Below are 20631 nucleotides of genomic sequence, written 5' to 3' on the forward strand. Positions count from 1 at the left end.
TGGTGTGGGACCTTGTCAAAAGTTTTCTGAAAGTTTAAGTACACGGTGTCAACTGGATCACCCTTGTCCACGTGCTTGGTGGCCTCCTCAAAGAATTCTCATAGATTGGTGAGGCATGATTTTTCTTTACAAAAGTCAACTCTTCCCCAATATATGTTGTTCATCTATGTGTCTGATAATTTTGTTCTTTACTACAGTTTCAACCAATTTACCTGTTTCTGAAGTTAGGCTTACCAGTCTGCAATTGCCAGGATTGCCTCTGGAGTCTTTTTAAAAATCAGCATTACACCAGCTACCCTCCAATCATCTGGTACAGAGGCTGATTTAAGTGGTAGTTTATATACCACAGTTAGTAGTTGTGGAGTTTCATATATGAGTTCCTGTATAACTTTTGGGTGGATATAATCTGGTCCTGGTGACTAATTACTGTTTAATTTATCAGTTTGTTCGAAAACCTCCTATATGGTCACCTCAGTATGAGACAATTCCTCCAATATGTATCTAAAAAGAATGGCCCAGGTGTGGGAAACTCCCTCTCATCCTCTGCAGTGAAGACTGGTGCAAATAATTAATTTAGCTTCTCTGCAATGGCCTTGTCTTCTTTTAGCATTTTGGTCATCCAGTGGACCTACTGATTGTTTGGCAGGCTTCCTGCTTCTGATGTACTTAATTTTTTGTTGCTGTTGCTGTTAGTTTTTGTGTCTTTTGCTATTTGCTCTTCAAATTATTTTTTGGCCTGCCTAATTTTACTTTTACACTTCATAGAATCATAGAAGATTAGGGTTGGAAGAGACCAGGAGGTCATCTAGTCCAACCCCCTGCTCAAAGCAGGACCAACCCCAGCTAAATCATCCCAGCCAGGACTTTGTCAAGCCGGGCCTTAAAAACCTGTAAGGATGGAGATTCTACCACTTCCCTAGGTAACCCATTCCAGTGCTTCACCATACTTCTAGTGAAATCGTTTTTCCTAATATCCAACCTAGACCTCCTCCACTGCAACTTGAGACCTTTGCTCCTTGTTCTGTCATCTGCCACCACTGAGAACAGTCTAGAGCCATCCTCTTTGAAACCCCCTTCAGGTAGTTGAAGCCTGCTGTCAAATCCCCCCTCACTCTTCTTTTCTGCAGACTAAATAAGACCGGTTCCCTCATCCTCTCCTCATAAGTCACTAGACTTGCATTATGTAGTGATCACTGGCTCCATGTCTAGTTGGCAGCCGATATCAAGCGGAGTGCCCCAAGGGTCGGTTCTGGGGCCAGTTTTGTTCAATATCTTCATTAATGATCTGGAGGATGGCGCAGACTGCACCCTCAGCAACTTTGCAGATGACACTAAACTGGGAGGAGTGGTAGATACGCTGGCGGATACGGATAGGATACAGAGGGCCCTAGAGAAATTAGAGGATTGGGCCAAAAGAAATCTGATGAGGTTCAACAAGGACAAGTACAGAGTCCTGCACTTAGGACGGAAGAATCCCATGCACTGCTACAGACTAGGGACCGAATGGCTAGGCAGCAGTTCTGCAGAAAAGGACCTAGGGGTTGCAGTGGACGAGAAGCTGGATATGAGTCAGTGTGCCCTTGTTGCCAAGAAGGCTAATGGCATTTTGGGCTGTATAAGTAGGGGCATTGCCAGAAGATCGAGGGACGTGATCATTCCTCTCTCTTCGACATTGGTGAGGCCTCATCTGGAGTACTGTGTCCAGTTTTGGGCCCCACGCTACAAGAAGGATGTGGAAAAATTGGAAAGCGTCTAGCGGAGGGCAACAAAAATGATTAGGGGACTAGAATACATGATTTATGAGGAGAGGCTGAGGGAACTGGGATTGTTTAGTCTGCAGAAGAGAAGAATGAGGGGTGATTCAATAGCTGTTTTCAACTACCTGAAAGGGGGTTCCGAAGAGGATGGATCTAGACTGTTCTCAGTGGTAGTAGATGACAGAACAAGGAGTAATGGTCTCAAGTTGCAGTGGGGGAGCTTTAGGTTGGATATTAGGAAAAACTTTTTCACTAGGAGGGTGGTGAAGCACTGGAATGGGTTACCTAGGGAGGTGGTGGAATCTCCTTTCTTTGAGGTTTTTAAGGTCAGGCTTGACAAAACCCTTGCTGGGATGATTTAGTTGGGGATTGGTCCTGCTTTGAGCAGGGGGGTTGGACTAGATGACCTCCTGAGGTCCCCTTCCAGCCCCGATATTCTATGAAACTGCTGTTGCTTCCTGAAGGACTTAGAAAATCAACATTCTGTCTACAAACAATTCTGCTTCTACAGATCATGCATTTTCTGGTTTTTATCATCCCCCGTTTATTATTCCTGAACATCTGGAACCAGATTCTAATCTCAGTTACTCCAGATTTGCCACAACCAGTGTAGTCCCATCGTTTCAGTTATCCCAGTGAAATAGAGAAAAGAGTCTGGGCCAGGTCCCATTACAGCAGTTCATAAACTCCTGCAGCCCTTTCCTCATGTGAAGTCCTAATCCTGTTGTTCGTAACATCACAATCGTTTTCAGTCACTTTGAGTGAATCAGGGTACATACAGAACCAGTCATTAAAGAATTCCTCATTTACCCCAAAGTAATTCCATTAGCTTCAGTATACCTACTTCTATTTTGCATCCAGATGAGGAGAATTGGGCCTGTACTTCTCTGTGGTTTTAGTGCATTGACAACCCTGGAGAATGAAGACCTCTCTTTATCCTCGGAACAGGCACCTCTCCAGCGCGCATCAGCTCCAACATGGAGGGAGTTCCTTTAACACAAGAAGGCAACTTATTCTCTATGCTTATTCAGTCCTTAGCCTCTTGCCTTAGCACAGGGATACAAATTAGTGCTTAGAGGTATCTTTTTGTGTCTGTGGTCTCCTGTACACCAGAAAATGGATGGACATCAACAATTGCACCTAGCTCACCAAACAGCTGTCTAGTAGTAACTTGAGTACTTGTGGCACCTTCGAGACTAACAAATTTATTTGAGCGTAAGCTTTCGTGAGCTACAGCTCACTTCATCGGATGCATTCAGTGGAATTCACTGTTGCTGATGAAAGGTTCCTTAGCTCCTTACCAATATCATCTCAACTAGCCAACTCCCAGACTATTGGACATCGGGGAGAGGACACACCCTCTGCCTTTAAGCATTGTCCACCATTGCTTCCCTACCATGGCGCTTTCTGAGACCTACTGCAATGTGAGTGCTTGCTGCATAGACCCATTAGGACAACTTGCTGCATTCTCATGGGCTTTGGCATTGGGGAATAGTGCTAGAAACGCCTTCAGTGTTGTATTTTATTGGTGGGGAGAAGAGGAAGCAGAGCTTTAAAGGACCATCACTGTTCATCCTAAAGTATTCATGAAATAGTTACATTATCAGTTAAAAGGCACTTAAAACATTGACTGGATTTTATTCCAGTGACTTCAGATGCACACCTTCAGGTATCTGGCATACACTGGCAATTAATTTCTCTCTGGAATTTTGATTGCATGGATGTCCGTAATACACTGACTTCACAAAAAATTGATTTCCACACAAAATTCCCTGCCTGCTTAAAACCGCTGCCTTCAAGCCACTGGCTGCCTGAATAAATGTGCAGTTTTTCCTTATGAATCTTCTGTGGAATGCACAATTGCAATTGCAAGTAAAAGATCCTAGAATACTGTGACTTGACTGCAGAAGCATTTTTTTAAGGGAAAGGGATCTGTATTGGGTAGCATGTTCTAAACTGTTGCAGCTCTGCAAGATGGGAGATAAGGCAATGCTTTGGACATTGATATCCTTTTGTTTTTTGAAAGATGTCAAAGATCATGACTGCAGGGAACTAACAGGGTCAGGAGACTGGCAATGGAATATGGAGACTTTCACCTCTGGGTCACTGGTGTGGCTTTGATTAGGGTCGTTACTCATTACCATTTTAAAGCTGACCGGTGACCTTTGCGAAGTGAGTTGGAGGTCCTAGTGGAAAAGTGTCCACATAAAAACACCGTGACGATTGACACCATCTAATGACAACTAATTTTGGCCACTGCCAACACAGAGCAGATCTGAATTATGATTAGGATAAACTCCTGTCTCCTTTGAAATCAATTGCAAAACTCCCATTGGCTTCAATGGGACAGGATTTCACTGCTGGCGTTGAAAAGTTCCTTATCCCATTGCTTATATCCCTGCATAATCCACTCCCTACTCACTTATTTAATAAACTCATAACTTTAAGGCCAGAAGGGACCATTATGACTTCTAGTTTGACCTCCTGCATAGCACAGACCAGAGAACCTCAGCCAACAATTTCTACATCAAGCCTGGATCTTCTGTTTTGAGCTGTAGCATATCTTTTCGAAAGATACCCAGTCTTGATTTAAAGACTTTGAGTGCTGGAGAATCCACCGTGTCCTTAGTCACTTCTTCCAGTAGTTAATAACCCTCACTGATTTAAAAAAAAACCCGTCCTTTGTCTCTAGTTTGAATGTGTTTAGCTTCAGCTTCCAACCATTGACAAATCACTCGTCCGTTAAACCTTAATTCTGCATGTTCTGCTCAATATCTCAACTCTAGTGTTGCATTAACTCTAGTGTTTGTTTGTTTTTGCATGGAAAAATATACATGTTGAGAAAGACAGAAATTGGTAGACCAAGATTTAATCAGCCCACTTATGTATAAAATAATGTTCAGTGAACAAGAAATTTTAGCCAACCTGGAATTTTGTGGAATTTACAGATCAGAATGGAACTTGAGATGCTATGTGATATGCCTGCTTGTCTGCCAGATACTATTGCATGGCTTGAGGGTGGAGAGTGGCTCTGGGTGAGAAAGAAAGCAGGAGTGAGGATGCTGTAGTATGTACTTGGCAGAATTTGCACTGATTTCAATAATAATAAATTAATAATAATAAATAAATACTTAGCTCTTCTAAAGCACTTAGGAGAACTATGTAAGTTAAAGGCGTAGGACTAGAGGGCTTGGCCCAAAGTGATTTTAAAAACAAAGCTTTTAATTGCCAGGAATCTCTTCTAACTGTAGTGCATGCTTGTCTGCAGGCTAATACAGTGTGTGCCGCTGGTTATGGCTATTTCTTTCATCTCTCGCCTGACGGACCGTCACAAACTCCTCTTCTTGCCTTCAGTAAGAACACAGCCCATTCCTGCACAAGGTATTTGGGGATTCCCTTTGCTAAAGATTTTTTTTTTCAATAGTATGAATTGCTTAAGTATTTTCCCCCCATTAATTGAAATAGATAATTAGGCTCTGTCCCTTTAAATATAGCTTCAGAGCTTTGTGTTCATTTAAAATCTTCTCTGATCTATTAAAGGATTTTTCCATAGCAGAAAGAAGTCATCTGATAACCATTCAGTTTGGTTTATTTCTCATGGATTATCTGTAAATAGTTTCCATTTCAAGTTTCAATTAGACAGATCCCTTTTCATTTCCTGTCCTAAACTATTGTGTAGTCTTCATGTGTATTGTTAACAGCTGATGCATTTCACCCCAGAGGTGCTGCATTTCAGTACCAGATGAAGTGATCCCTGTAGATTTAAGGCCTCAAATTAGCAAAGCACTTAATCACCTGCCTAACTTCAAGCCTGTGAGTAATCCCATCCTTATTCAGCAAAACACTTAAGCAGGTGCTTATAGGCTTAACTCTAAGGACATGCTTAAATACAAGCATGTGATTAAGTGCTTTACTGAATAGAACTGGGATTATTCACATGCTTAAAACTTCAGGAAGTTTGAACCATGATCTAGATAGAAACCCTCCAACTGGTCAAACCAAAATTGTTGCGTGCAGAAACACCCAAACTTTGGCACTGTTGGAATCAAAACTCACCCTTACGTTGTTGAATTCCAAATTGTAAGGGACTTTCTATCTGGATCCAATTAGTTCAGAGGCAGCAAAGTTGGCCAGAGTTTGATGGATGGTAAGAGTACATAGCTGTCTTGTCTCAGCCTGAGCATTAGCCCTCTTGTGGCAAATTCTGGAGGCACTTGCAAGAGAAATGTCATGAGTTTTAGAGAACTACTTCTGGACAAGGATTGTTAGAGATATATATATATAAATATAAATATTTGAGTACAAAACCTCTTTATTTCTGAATAAATGTGCCGATGCAGAGAGCTAGTGCAGGCTTGGGCACTAAGATACCATGATAAGTGTAATAGAAAAACCTACACATAAATAAATATACAGAAAGAAAGTTGGGCATTCTCTTCCTTCATTTTTCTTCTTACACAGGTATGGTCTCCTGGTGTATCCAGAATACCAGCCAAAACGTGTAGATGGCCTGGGCCCAGTTCTGTTCCAGAGCTTCACAGCCTGGAGAAATCAAGGCGGGGTTCAGGTATAATTGGTTTTAATTGTATTTTGGTAGTTCAGGACACTTCAATGTAATCCTCAAAGGTGCAGCTCCTCTGTACCCACTTTGGTCAATTGGTACTGCAGAAGGGACCACTGTGATCATCCAGTTCAGTGGTTTTCAACCTTTATTCATTTGTGGACCCCTAAAAAATTTTGAGTGGAGGTGGGGACCCTTTGGAAATCTTAGATATAGTCTGCAGACCCCTAGGGGTCTGTGGACCACAGGTTGAAAACCACTGATCTAGTCTGACTTCCAGCATAATACAGGCCAGATTTAACCCAGTAATTCCTGCATCAGTCCCAATATCTTGTGGTGGAACTAGATCAGACCTTTTAGGACATTCAAGCTCATTTTAAAGATTCTAAATGATGGAGAATCCACCACCATGCCTTGGTTAATTCTTTCAATGGTTAATTACCCTCATTGTGAAAAATGTGCATTTATGTCTAGTCTGAATTTGTCTAGCTTCAGTTGCCAGCCATTGAACCTAGGTATGCCTTTGGCTGCTAGACTAAAGAGCCCTATAGTATCTAATACCTTCTTCCCATATAGGTACTTATAGGCTGTGATCAAGTCATCTCTTAACTTTCTCTTTCATAACCTAAAGGGATTGAGCTCCTAAAGTCTCTGTAAGGCATGTTTCTAGTCTCAAATCCTTTCTGTGGCTCTTCTCTGTACACTGTTGAATTTTTCAACATCCTAGAATGGAATTTGCTCGTTCTGGAAATGTTTACTTGTATGAAACAACATAAAGTTGACCAGTGTTTTCCAATTTTGGTGACCTTTTATCCGTCATGCTGACTCAGATAGCCAGGCTGCCAAACCACCCAATTTATTATTCTTTGTACCTTATTGCCCCACCGCATCATAATAATGAGGTTTATTTTGTGTTCCCTGAATGTGCTACCCACTGGTAGCTATCTTCCCATAATCATGTGGTTGTAAAAAGTACCTTGATTACGTTCAAGGAATGCCTCTTTATAATACATCTTTTCCCCCCTTGTCGTCTTTAGCTATTGCTCTCTCCAATAATTACAAAAATAGTATTTACAGCATCTTCAACCCTGGATATTGCTGACTATTTAGTCTCATTTTTCCAGTGCAGTTTTTGTATCAGCGTGGAAATAACCTGTTATTTTTTTGAATCCTTGCAAACAGGAATAAAGAATTAAGGGTGAGCTTTTCAAAGATAAATTAGATGCTCAACTTCTGTTTGTACCTTTGACAATCTCCCTCTTCTGCTACACAGTGGTGAAAGGATAATAATGATCCACAGAACTTTTCTGAATTTATTATTATTTTTAAATAGATTTTTAGCAGCCGCAACCTGGAACTCCGAAATTTCCAGATCTATGCTTGCAAAGATTTTGGAATTGACATCGTAGAAAGCCTTGGAAACACCACTGTTGCTAACAGCTTATTACTTGGACACCTTGGTCAAAAGGTAAGAACTCCAATAGCTGTTTTCATTCTGCTTCTTCAGCCCAGTCTATTTTAAAACGGTCCTTCTTACAGACTAGTATCAGACCCAACAGAAGGAAATACAAAAGCCAGCTTCTCCAGAAGATTTAGTTGTTTTCTCAGTGCCAACTTCACTTAATCTCTGAGCTTTGAGAAACCTCCATAACTCGAATAATAAGGGCCTACGTTTCTTCCATTCCACCTGAAAAACAGCACTCCAGCAGCTCAATGCCCCTAATACCATGCAAGGGCACCAGTTCGGTACTGAATGAGAGGGAAGTGTGCCAGCAACATTACCCTTCCAAGTCAGTGGTTTCATAATATTAGCTACCTCTATTTTAGGATGGTAGTAGAGGGAAGTACAATAAGGTTATAAAACTAGATATAATGTCACTTTTCACATACCAGGTTCTACAGGTTTTACTGTATATCCAAGTACAAGCTCTATCCAAACACAAAAACTAAAACTGAGCCAGAGACAGAATTTCCATTCTGTGGGAAATTCCAGTTTTTTTTTTTTAAAGTCCAATTTGGAGTCAAAAGCTGAAATTTCCCACAGAAAAAAAATTCAGAAATGTTGATCTGAGACCATCGAAACATTTCATTTGACATTTGTTTAAATTCTTAAACATAGGTTGTATACACATAATATTAAATATTGTATCAAAATTAATATTTTAATAGAGTATAACAGACTAAACGGAAGGAATTGAAATGACACTTTTGAAATGAAACATTTAACAGTATCAAAAATGACAGATTTTGACACTGCTGAAGTGAAATATTTTGATTTTTTTCCATTAGTCAAAAATTGACGCATTCCTGTGAAACATTTAGATTTAAACTAAACTCAGTTGTTGATGGAAAACTGTTCTGTTGATAATATTTTGACCAGCTCTAACCATCATTAGTTTTAACCTTTTACAAAAATGCCCAGCCAGCGTATAACCAGGTGTCACTGAAAAATTTAATCTAGTGGCCTGAGCACAAGTTTGGGACTCGGGTACACAATTCCAGTCCTGACACTGATACCCCTTGTGATCTTTTGGGCAATATTTTTACCTTTCTGTCCTGATTCCTCACTCTGTAAATCAGTGTTTCACACTGGGGCTCTGAGAATTAAGTCATATTTGAAGATGAAAAATACGATCATGTGCTAACTGTTATTATTTATGACAGTAAATTGTATCTTCCCTCACTATGTGCTTGTGTAGCATCTTGTACAATAAGATCCCTGCCTGACTGAGTCTTCTGTGTGGTACTGGAATGCAAACAGTTTAATTAATAATAGAATCTTATCAACAGCTGTCCACAGCTTTCTTTTTCATATTTTTCTGCTCTGGTTTCTAGCTCAGCTTACTGAATTGCTTGGGGTACATTGCCAATCTGATTGGCTGATGGATATATTTTTTTAAAAGGCTAATTTATAAGCCCGGGGAAGACAGCATTTTAATGTAGTGGATTGATCCATAAGGAGTACAGAGCTCAAATAAAGCTACGGCCCCAAACAACTAATCTTCTAGCTGCACAGTGAATTGCTCTCAGACTTGAAGGGATGGCTCTCTGTGTTGTTACAGGATCCATGGGAGAACTCCAGCGCTTTACATGTTAAGAGAAGTAGAGGCGCTCAGCTGTGCGTTGTTCCTCACTGCCCCCCAAGGGTGTGATTATCTTTGATTATCTCATGATAAGAGTCGCCTTGTCATCATTTACATCTTAATTTATGTAATTCTCCCTTTAATAATGATGTCTCTTTAACATCAATTAAAACTTTGTGACATGAATTTAACAGGAACATTGGCTATTCTGCTCTGCCAGCTGTTTTGTTTTTTAAAAGATGCCTTGCAAGCAGATTATTATTTTTGGAAATATTAGGAAAATTGAAATTGAGTCCTCAGTCTTTTAGTGCTGTAGTATCTGGGCCTGACGGAAGTCAACTAAAAGGCTCCCGTTAACTTCAGTGGGCTTTGGATCAGAGACTTTGCATTTTTCAGTCAGTGAACCAGGTGCATATGCATTGCATGTAAAAGAAACCGTTAACTTCTGGCAAAGACAGATTGTCCAGGGCAGGTGATGCATGTTTGGGGAGGAAGAAAGAGTGAAACAGTCTTCTAAAAATATTTGAAACATTAAGAAAGGAAACAGCTTGTACAATGTGAAGCAAAGGGATATAATTGGGGGTGATGGGATGGACATAAATAAAGCAAAAAGTAGGTAGGAAAAAACATTCAAAGATTTAAATCTGTCTGGTCTGTGGAACCCCATGTTGAGGCATTAGCTCAGTACTGACTTGGAACCAAGTTCTTCACCGAGAGAATCTCCAACTTCCCTCCTTGGGGAGGGCTCAAGGGAAATGGCGGAGCCCCAGGCTCTTAAAGGGACAATGCCATCTTTAATGGCTAATTAAAAAAATCCTGTTGCTATAGAGTACCTTTAAATTGCATTTGTGATTCATGTGTTTAAAGTTCCTTGATACAATGTTTGTGTAGGGCTTTGGTTGTGCTTTCCTGCTGATGCGGGTCTTTCCAGGATAGTGGGTGGGCCCCAAACCAACATCAGCAGATGGGGTCATGCCAGTTCCTCTTCCACTCTCCCCACCATCTCTGTGCCTACGATTGCTCCCAGCAGCAGCACATGGACTGGTAGATGGGACCAGCCACCCCCATGTCTCTGTGTGCTATGTCCTGGAAGAGCTACTGTCATTTTGTTTCTGTCCATTTTCTCTTTCTGGTCGTGTTTTTTGCCTCTTTGCCTAAGTTTTTTGTTTTTGTTTTTTTCACCCTTATCTTTTCTTCTTTCTCCATATTTATTTGCTTTCTGATTTTCCATCCTTTGTATGCTTCCAAGTTTTGTTGTGAATATATTGGACAGCCTGGACCAGATCCTCAGATGGTGTAAATTGGTCCCAACTTTGTGGACTTCAAAGGAGCTACATCAATTTGCAGCAGCTGAGGATCTGGACCCTGGGCTTATTTCACTCGGGAGACCCAAATGCTGATGTGTTCGGCTGTGCTCTTTACTTTCATCTTGCAGGGCAGTAGCTGTATGTCAGCAGGGCTGAAAACTCCCCAAAGGCACGAACTGTTGGTTTCCAGTACATCTTTCATGAACTTCGATATTAGCACTTGCACTGCAATCAGCACCTGTTCTGGCTGTTACCAAGGCCAGGGTAAGTTACATTTACACTGATGCTCTGACATAGCAGAGTCTGAAAAATCCTTGAGTTCTGTAAAGATTGGTGTTGCCCTTGTGATTTTGTTTCTTTCACTGAGAGGCATCACTAGAGTTTGCTACCTGTATCCCAGAGGAAGGATGATCCACTGACTAGGGCACTGCCTTGGGACTCACGAGATCTGGGTTCAATTCATTGCATTTCCACAGACTTCCTGTATGACTTTGGACAAGTTACCTAGTCTCTTTGTACCTCAGTTTCCCCTCTATGAAATGGGGTAATAGCACTTCCCTGTCTCGGAGTGGTGTTGTGAGGATAAACCCATTAAAAATTTTGAGGTGCTCAGATGCTGTGGGAAGGAGGGTCATAGAAAAACTTAATGTAGCTGTCCTGCAAATCAACACCTGTCTTATGCGGCTCTGGTAACCTGGGCCAGCTCTGGGCCATAATTTTAGGTGGGAGCATTATAACTCCATCCCTCGGACACATACGTGTTCATTAGGGTGCTTTTGAAAGCAGTCCTCATTGTTCTGATATCACTGGTGGGCTGACGCATGTGTATCTCCTTACAGCCTTTTTGCTGCCTTGCCAGCCCCTTACTGCAGTGCGCTCACCCCTGTCTGGGGCTCTGGGTGCAGATGCTGCACATGGATTCTCTACCTAGAAGAGCTGGGCTGTTAAACTGACAGACATGAATGCTGCATAGATTTCAGATGAAGGTGTTTTTTTTTCCCAACCATGATTTAATTTTCCTATTTCTCTGAGTTCGGGACAATTATTCAGAAGCCCCATTGGGACGTAAGGATAGAGATTAACACATTCATTTGTTAATATTCCTTTTTCGGGGAGGGGGGGTAATACTTCAACATAGTGGCATATTCTTTAATCACTGCAACCCATCCTCATAGAATTCCAACAAGGTTGTACCTCAGGCCACCCTAAATCTTAGGTGAATTTGCCTGAGATAATGTATGTAAACGAAGAATTATATTGAGTTTTCAGGAGCTACCCAAAGGCTCTTTGAAGAAAGTTCCAACTGCAATTAACTGTTAAATATGAGTGTATGTGTAATTATAAACTGTATAAAACCATATACTTTCCTGTAAAAATGGTGAAAAATACTTCAGCAATGGAGATCAAATGGCACCAGGAGGGCAAAATCTGCCCCCAAAGCAACTTCAGCTGTGCAGTAGGAAGGTCCTATATTAACAAACAGTGACTAGTGAACAAAAGTGCTATGTTTGGTTTGCTTTGGGTCCTGGGCCAGGGGTGTGTGTGTGTGTGTAGTTATGAGCCTATTTGATGATGTTAGTTTGGGGCCAACCTACTGTTACTGCTGCATCTGAATCCAGTGCTTGAATCAAAAGACCTGTTAGAGGTAGGATACTGGACTAGGTGGATCTTGGGTCTGTGCAGTAAGGCCATTCCTATGACCATGCTTCCCATCTGGTTATGATTCTTCTGTTTAAAATATTTCATTATCCAGTCAGTAGGTAGAACCAATAACATGTAACGTATGTGACCAACCACACCGCAGACCCAGGGTGTGGAGGCCTGCAGGCTCCCCTTTCTGTCCCAAGCAGCCATTTCTCTGACAGGAAACTGAGTTGAGGTTAACCCCTTGTTCACCAGGTGGGGGTGGTGCGGGGGGAAAGGGGGGAGTAGGTAGTGCCCCAGCACCCAGTCAGACAAAGGTGTGACGCTGCATTTCTGAATGGTTGCTTGTTTCCCCAGGCGGATTTACAGTGAGAGCTGAACAGTTGGCGTTCCTGAATTCACCCAACCAGGCGTCATTCCCATTTCCCCATTCAGCCATCCTCGAAGATATGGATGGCTCCCTCACAGGACAGGAAGGAAGTCACCTTCTTGCTTCTATGGACACACTTTCAGCTTCCTGCGTGGCCAGTGCTAACTTCAGTCACGCTGCCAGGGGGAGTGTTTGTGGAAGGGACGTTATTTTTCACCGTATGTCTATTGGTTTGTAAGTAGCAATTACATCTTTGCAAGCTCAGGTCTGGCCTGGGCTTTTATGTTCCATATTGGGAAGAGGTATCAGGTCTGGGCACAGTTCTGGAACTAAGGAAGACTAAGATTAATCCCAGCTCTTCCATGGCCTCTCTCTCTGGTCCTAGGCAAATCACTTACCCTTATTATTTTGGTTTCTATAGCTGTAAAAGCTGAGCTTGTCCAAGGGCAAGGCTGGACATTAAAAACCTGATTCTCATTTATTCTGCAGTCCCTTCCCATAACTCTGGCAGTGCAGAGGGGCCTTAAAGTGGATGTAGTTGTAACTTCCACCACTTGTACAGTCCTTCACACTGTCAGAGTGGTATAAACGGGTCTTAGTGTAAATGAGAATCAGGCCTCTGTGCATCTCAAGATGGACCCTGAAACTGAGGTAGCCAAAACTAGTGGACACTTTTGGCCTAAATGATTTGCCCAAGGTCATAGAGTTTATGGCAGAAATGGGAATTGAACCCAGATTTCTGGCCTCCATCAGATATTTTTAGACAATAAAGACAATCACAAGTAATGGAGGATTAAAGAAAAAAGTTTGAATTACATTAGATTCAAACCAAGGAGAATGTTCTTACAATTTTTTCCCTGAAGAGCTCCCCAAGTGTGGATTGTTCTGAAGATAATGGCTGATTACACCTATCCCTGGCAAACTCACTTCAGTTCCATCTAATTCATTTTCCATGTTGATTTAATGAACTTTCAGATTCATATAATACTATTAATATTGGAGCCAGCATTTCATGGTCACACAAGCTGAGCTAACATTGGATCAGCAGCCTGCTGTTTCTACGGGGTATTAGAATCACAGGCTTAGAAGGGACCGCAAGGGTAATCTAGTCTGACCCCCTGCCATGATGCAGGATTAAGTACGCTGATTTATTTAATTAACAAAAAAAAAACAAACCTTTACAATAGATTAATTTCTGGAATTCTATTTCTGTTGTGTCTTTCTTGCTGACACCGTTAGGATTTATGTAACCTTTCATGTCTGTGCTTCATAGAAACATAGGATTGGAAGGTGCCTTCTGTGTCATCAAATCAAGTCCCCTGCTAAGGCAGGCAACCCTGTTGTATAAACTTTCCTTCTTTTGCCATGAGGTGCTAAGGCACCTTGCATGGGGATTCCCATCAGACCTCACTAGCTAAACAGGGTTAGGCTAGGTCAGTACTCGGTCACCTTACTCAGCAACAATGGCCAGCTAATCTCACAGCAGCTCCTGTGCTCTGCATTGAGAACAGAGTTTGTAGTTCTCCTCTTCAAAGCTATTTCTCGGACTGGTCCTAGCTCCCTGCGGGTCTTTCCAGTGATGAGCTGCCAAAATCTTAACAACTGGTTCCTCCTCACCCCATGAGGGGGTCGTTGCCCACCCCCGCCCCCCGGGACTCCTGCCCCATCTAACCCCTCCCGCGTTCCTTGATGCCCCCCCCCCCGGACCCCTGCCCCATCCACCCCTGTCCCCTGACCATAGAGTCGGTTCCTAAGGCGCCACTTTGGGCCAGTTAAATTTAGAAGCCCTTTTAGAACCGGTTGTCCCTCACGGAACAACCGGTTCTAAAAGGGCTTCTAAATTTAACAACCATTTCTTGCGAACCGGTGCGAACCGGCTCCAGCTCACCACTTGGTCTTTCCTCACTCTGCATGATTATGAATTCCTGTTACAGCAAGGGAATAAGCCACTGGAATAAAGCATATACCATCCTCAAGGGTGTTTGTGGGAAACAGAGTTCTCTTGGTAAATCCCTTGTGGCTTCACTCCTGGCAGAGCTTAGAGTCCCACCACCTCCAGACAGAAATGTAAAACCCATTTCCCTGACCTGGACACCATAGACAAACCTAAGACAAAAGCCTACTGACTGTGGGGTGCGTAGAATTCAGTTAATGTGTTAACTCTTTGAGTAGGTCTATAGTGGAACTGCAGGTGTAATTTCCAGCTCAGGTGGATGTCCCTGCACTAAGTTCTGATTGAGCTAACTTGCTAAAAACAGCAGAGTAACCACAGCAGTGTAGCTGCAGTGAGACAGTACGATCCCCAAGTACGATCCCATCTGAAACCCTAGGTGCGTATTTGGGCACCTAGCCTATCTGCCACTCGCGCTGCCACAGCTACACTTCTATTATTAGCATGCTAGCGTGGGTATGTCCACCCGAACTGGAAATTACACCTCCAGATCCAATGCACACAAGCCCTTAGAGATTGTAAGGCACTCAGATACTACAATGATGAATGTAGGATAAGGATACATAGTCTAGGTAGATAAGAGACCTGGCTGTTGCCTGTTGTTAATGTAGCAGCTGGCGCTCTACCCTTTAAATCAACACTATACTGATTCCCCAGCACGGTGGTTCTGCACGTGTCCAACCCAAGTCCTCACCACTCATCACTGAAGAGTCCATGGCACTTTTCACAAGAGTAGCCAAGCTAACCCCACTATCCCTGGGGAATTACATTCTACCTCTATGATTTCAGTTGATTATGTTGTTCTTCCTGGGCCAAATCTTTACACCTGCTCAGGACATGACTCTCGCTGACTGCACTGTGGTCTAGTGGTTACAGCAGAGGATTCCGAGTCAGGAGACCTAGGTTTTGTAGTGACCACTGCCACTAACATTGGGCAAACCAACTACTTTCTATGCCACTTATGCCCCCATCGAAAAAAGGGGATTATGATAATTGATAGAGCTGGACGAAGATCTTTTCTCCACATTTTTTATTTCTTGGATGAAAAATGGCTTCTCAACAAAATGAAAATTTTCACAAAAAAACCACAATTTGTTTAAAAAAAATGTTTTAAAGATTTTTTTTTTGACAAAAATAACAAACATTCCTTTTTTTTCCTTGAGCAGCTCAGGTAATGAGTTACCTTTTGGAAAGCACATTCAGATCCCTGATTGAGAATACCACTTTTTATTTTGTAACAGGACATCTCAGCCTTCAAATATAAAGGTTCCCAATAGCATCTCATGAGGCACTTAATCCAAAAGCCTTTAGAAATTCTAAATAAATTAGAGGACAGGATGGTTCAATGGTTAGGGCACTTCCTAGGACTGGAGACCTGCTTAAATTCTCTGCTCCTCCACAGATTTCCAGTGTGACCCTGCTCAAGTCACTTAGGCTCAGATTTTTAATGACCTAGAAGTTTAAATCCCATTGACTGTCAATGGGATTTTGATTCCTAACTGCCTAAATGCCTTTTGAAAATGAGATTTAGGCTCCTAAATCAGTTAGGCATTGCAATGCTGAGCATTGCAACACCTAAATACCTTTAAAAATCTGGGCCATAGCCTTTCTGTGCCTCAATTCTCCATTTATAAAATGGGGATAATACTTTATAGGGGTGTGGTGAGGATAAATGCGTTAAAGATTGAGAGGTGCTCGGATATTATGGTGATGGAGGCCACGTAAGTACCTAAAATAGATGATGTGTTGTCTCTCTCCTTGAGAATCACCCTCCAGATTAAGGTGCAGAATTTACCCTCCCTATTCTATTATACTCTTCTCCTTGCCAGCCTGCTTCTTTCTTTGCACTGCAAGTGAAGGTATGATTGTAACAAGGTTAGGCATAGCCATGCTAGCTTTAATCTAGCTAGCATGGGTCTCTCTAGTAGTGAAGACGTGGCAGGACAGACTTCAGTGTGGGCTAACAACTCGACTACATACCCAGGGTCCCCAGCAGGCTCGTACGGGATCGGCTAGCCTGTACTGAAGCCCCTGCCGCCACACGGTCACTACTGTTGTTTCCCACACTGGCTATATTAAAGCTAGGATGGGTATACTCACACATGCTACAATTGCATCTTCATTGGCTGTCTAGATTTACCAGAAATGTAAATGAGACACAGGCCCTTATATTTCCTAAGCTCAGTCACGTGACATGAGGTGAAGAAGGGTCATGTGATTGAAAAAACCCTGAGTACCCCTGTCATTTTAGTTCTGCCTCCTGTTTGCTCTATATAGAGGAAAATATATTGTGGTGGTGAGTAGTAGTGTAAACACCTGTTTGGGCCCCTTTACAGTGTGCTGGTGGCTTAAGGCCTTAGGGTCTGTCTGTGCTGGAGATGTGGTTTCCAGCTTGCCTAGACATACACCTGCTAGCTCTGATCAAGCTAGCATGCTAAAAATAGCAGCGTCACTGCAGCTGCAGAGGCAGCAGGGCGGGCTAGCCACCCCGAGTAGGTACCTAGGGTCCAGACAGGAATCTCTAGGTGGCGAGGCCCTTCCGCTGCCTGTGGAGCCCTGGCTGCACTGCGATGTTAGAGAGCTAGCTCAATGCAAACTAGCGAGGGGTACATCTCCCCGAGCCGGGGATTACACCTCCACTCCAGTGTAGACGTAACCTGAGGGTAAATGACCTTCAGGCTCAGAAAGTTCAGTTTCCTACCCGAACTGCTATGTGTCAGGCTCTTCCTATAATTCTCAGGAAGAGGCAAATATCTCGCTTCAGCTTTGACGGACATACAGCTGCGAAGTGCTATTCCAGTTCACCTCTTGTTGCTACCGCTGCTTATGTGAGCTGGGCTGGCTACTGCATTTGAGTTGCTGGCAGCTAAAGGAGAAATGTTGCGTAGCCAAACATTACCACTACTGCTCATAGAGGAAGGATACATTAGAATTGCTCTCTCTTAAGAGGAGTGTTTTATCACATGAAAAAAAAAGTCACTCCAGCTTTTTGATTCCCCCCTCCCCAAGTCCCCCATCATTTCATTTTATGTTTAGTGTACAAATCTGTACCATTTTCCGATTTTGCTGTTTCAAGTTCGTTGCACACTGGCAGCAGTGCTGAAGAGCGCTGTCAGATGGATGTAAATAATTCAGAGCCTTCGTATTATTCATGTTTTAGAAGAAGGAAAAACATTTCCAAATAGGAAAAAAACAAGTTGCTGTATAATTGCTGGGCTGGGGGACATTTCCTGTAGCCTTCAGCTACATGGAAACTTCCCATGCAAATACTCACTTCCACTAAACCAAAAGTCTGTAATCAGTGGGATTACGGAGTTGTGTGGTTAAGTGGACCAGGCACTAAACCAGGAGTAAGGAGATCTATGTCCTATTCCTGGCTCTGCCATGTGGCCTTGGGCAAGTTACTTCCCCTCCCACTCTTTGGGAGAAGAAGTAACTTGTGTTGTCTATTTAGTTTGTCTTGCCTGTTTAGATTGCAAGCTCTTGGGGCAGAGGCTCTCTCTTATTCTATATACATACAGCCCCTAGCTCAGTGATGCCCCAGTTTTGATTGGGGCCTCTAGGCACCCCCAGAATATAAATGATGCTAATGCATAAAAGATGGTGGTGCACTTCTCTAACAAATATTCAGATCCCTCTTGTTCCTTCCAGTTCACAGTGCCAATGGGTCTTGGGGGGTGAGCAGAACTAACAATGAATTAGAACCTTAGATCCCAGCACTTATGAACTTTGGGAAAGTTTGAATCTGGCATTCAACGTTGCCCTTCACTGCAGGTAGATGGCTTAATACTTTTAAGCTGGTCGCAGCAGGGGCCTTTGGCTCTTTCCTTTCCTTTCAGGCTAGCCTCCTTCCTCTTTCCATTCTTTCCAAGAGCAGGGAGTCAGCTGATGCCAAAGATACTTGGCAGCACTACTTCCCAAGGCCAGCTGCTAGCCTGTCCCCCAGTGGAATGTTTTCTGAACTGAGTAACCCTCCTCCATGGAGATCAAGAGAATCTTCTCTATGCTATTTCTAGATCTCACTCTCCTGTGTGTGCGCCACCAGCCAAATCACCTTCATGTTAAGTTGAAAGAACATCAGCTTGCAGCCCGGAACATCAGCCCACATAATGTGCATTCAAATAGAGTATAGGTCAAAGAGGCTTCATGGACAGGGGCAGTGCTCTACAAATGGACTCGTCAGGGAAATGTGGAGGCAAGTAAATAAGGGGCTACAGAGAATGATACAATAAAGTACATTTTTACAGCACAACTGGAAGATGTCTTGGGGGAAGGTGGATTTCATCCAGAGGTATTGAAGGTTGTAAACAAGAACGAGGGAATGGTTTATGATTGGTGCCAGGGGGTGTAACTAGGAAAAATGGAAAGAAGTTGAGAAAGGAAAACTGGGCAGCGGGGAAAATTTCGTCACAATGAAGTCTATTGATCTTGGATAATCTCCCAGGAGAATGGTGAAAGAAAGTACCATCATTTGAATAATTTAAAACTGGACTGGGCAAAGCACAAAACATGTACTGCAGGGAATAATTCTGCATAGCCTCTCTGGGCATGATGCAGATGGCCTTATAGCTGGTGGAATTTCCCATCTATAATCATAGTACCACTGGTGCTTCCTCAGAGCCATGTCATGCAGGAGGCAAGGTTTCTATCTTATTTGTTAATGCTGTCAGAGTGGATTGTATCTTAAATTGGGGAAAGACCCTGATGGCAAATGTTAAGACTCAAACCCAGATCACCTGAATCTTAGTCTAGTTCCGTAGCCACAAGACTATCCTTCTCTTCTTATGCAGCCAGAAGTTTTCTGGGGCTAACAAAACAATCAGAATCTCACTCTGATTCCATAGTGTTGGAAGTACTGTGCATTTTTGTTTAAAGAGAACGGAACAGATGGTCAGTTGCACTGCAGTAAATGCAGAGTGATTGACATGGAGTTGCTTCAGATTTACCCTGGTGTAAAAGATCAGAATTTGGTCCTGTTTGTCTGAATCTTGATTCTGTGGTTTTTGCTTTCGTGTCATGTTGATGTTAACCCAAATGCACCATGTTTCCTTGTTGTAATGTTACTTGGCAGGAGATATTAAGGAGGGAAGAGAGAGATGAATTCAGCACTCCCTGAAAATGAGCCTTTTTGATTGTGTATATAAATGAATCCATTCCAGGGAGTCACTTTAGGGAGGTTGGGATCAGGATCTCAAATTCACAGCTGCCTGCTGTTCCTACTGTCAGCCAAACTTGAGCCCTTAATATAGAACTAGTAAAGAATTAATTCCCTCCCCCCCCCCCCCACTGCCATGAAAAATTGGGGAAAAAAGCGCCTTTTCTTTCAGAATATGTAGGGAGTTTGACAATATTTTAAAGAAAATCCAATTTTGGCTTCTGAAAATCCCCGAAATCTTTGATTTTTTGGTTTTCAGTTTTTTGATCGAAACCCAATTGAAAAATACTCCCCCAAATACCCGCCCCCGGACATTTTTGCAAAAACATTTCTATTTTATCAAAAAAATCATTATTTTTTGTTAGAAATTATTCTGTCTACTATTTGTATCAGTTCTATCTGAACCTAAAACCCCAAGAACTTTGAGGGAAATATGGATCTGGACATATCTCAAAAAGAGCGTTTTCCATCACATCCAGTTGAAATTTAAACTAATGTGTCAGTTAAACTGCCCTGGAAGGGCTCTTTACATCTTGTAAAAATATAATTGAAGCTTATAAAAGTCTTTATAAATCTACATGCAAGAAAGTTATTGAGTGCTGTGAAGAACAGCGTATGCTGTGATGCAGTGTTGAGTGGCTGCAGGCTAGATACGGTCACTCAAAATGCCACTGCTAACCATATTATCTTGGAAATGTGAGTCCCTATTAATATTAAAATAAATTCTCATTAAAAAATTGTCATAATGTGATTAAGTGACTTTAAAAGTTTCTTCTCCTCATGCATGATTTTTACAAGAGGAA

General features: G+C 42.3%; 1 protein-coding gene across 6 annotated transcripts in view; it reads left to right on the plus strand.

Moving 5' to 3' along the window:
* The window catches only part of PKHD1 (PKHD1 ciliary IPT domain containing fibrocystin/polyductin), a 363852-nt gene that overhangs the window by 187300 nt on the left and 155921 nt on the right, over positions 1–20631 (plus strand). For all 6 annotated transcript variants that reach the window (XR_006289317.1, XM_043542122.1, XM_037893881.2 and 3 more), the window contains exons 43-47: positions 5026–5138; positions 6219–6324; positions 7652–7786; positions 10837–10972; positions 12710–12956. Coding sequence is in view for 5 of the 6 variants with exons in the window: in XM_043542122.1 (XP_043398057.1) it covers positions 5026–5138; positions 6219–6324; positions 7652–7786; positions 10837–10972; positions 12710–12956 (737 nt within the window). In the remaining variant the exon portion in view is untranslated. The remainder of the gene's footprint in view (positions 1–5025; positions 5139–6218; positions 6325–7651; positions 7787–10836; positions 10973–12709; positions 12957–20631) is intronic.

This window comes from Chelonia mydas, chromosome 3 (genome assembly GCF_015237465.2).
Source record: "Chelonia mydas isolate rCheMyd1 chromosome 3, rCheMyd1.pri.v2, whole genome shotgun sequence".
Taxonomy (NCBI): domain Eukaryota; kingdom Metazoa; phylum Chordata; order Testudines; family Cheloniidae; genus Chelonia; species Chelonia mydas.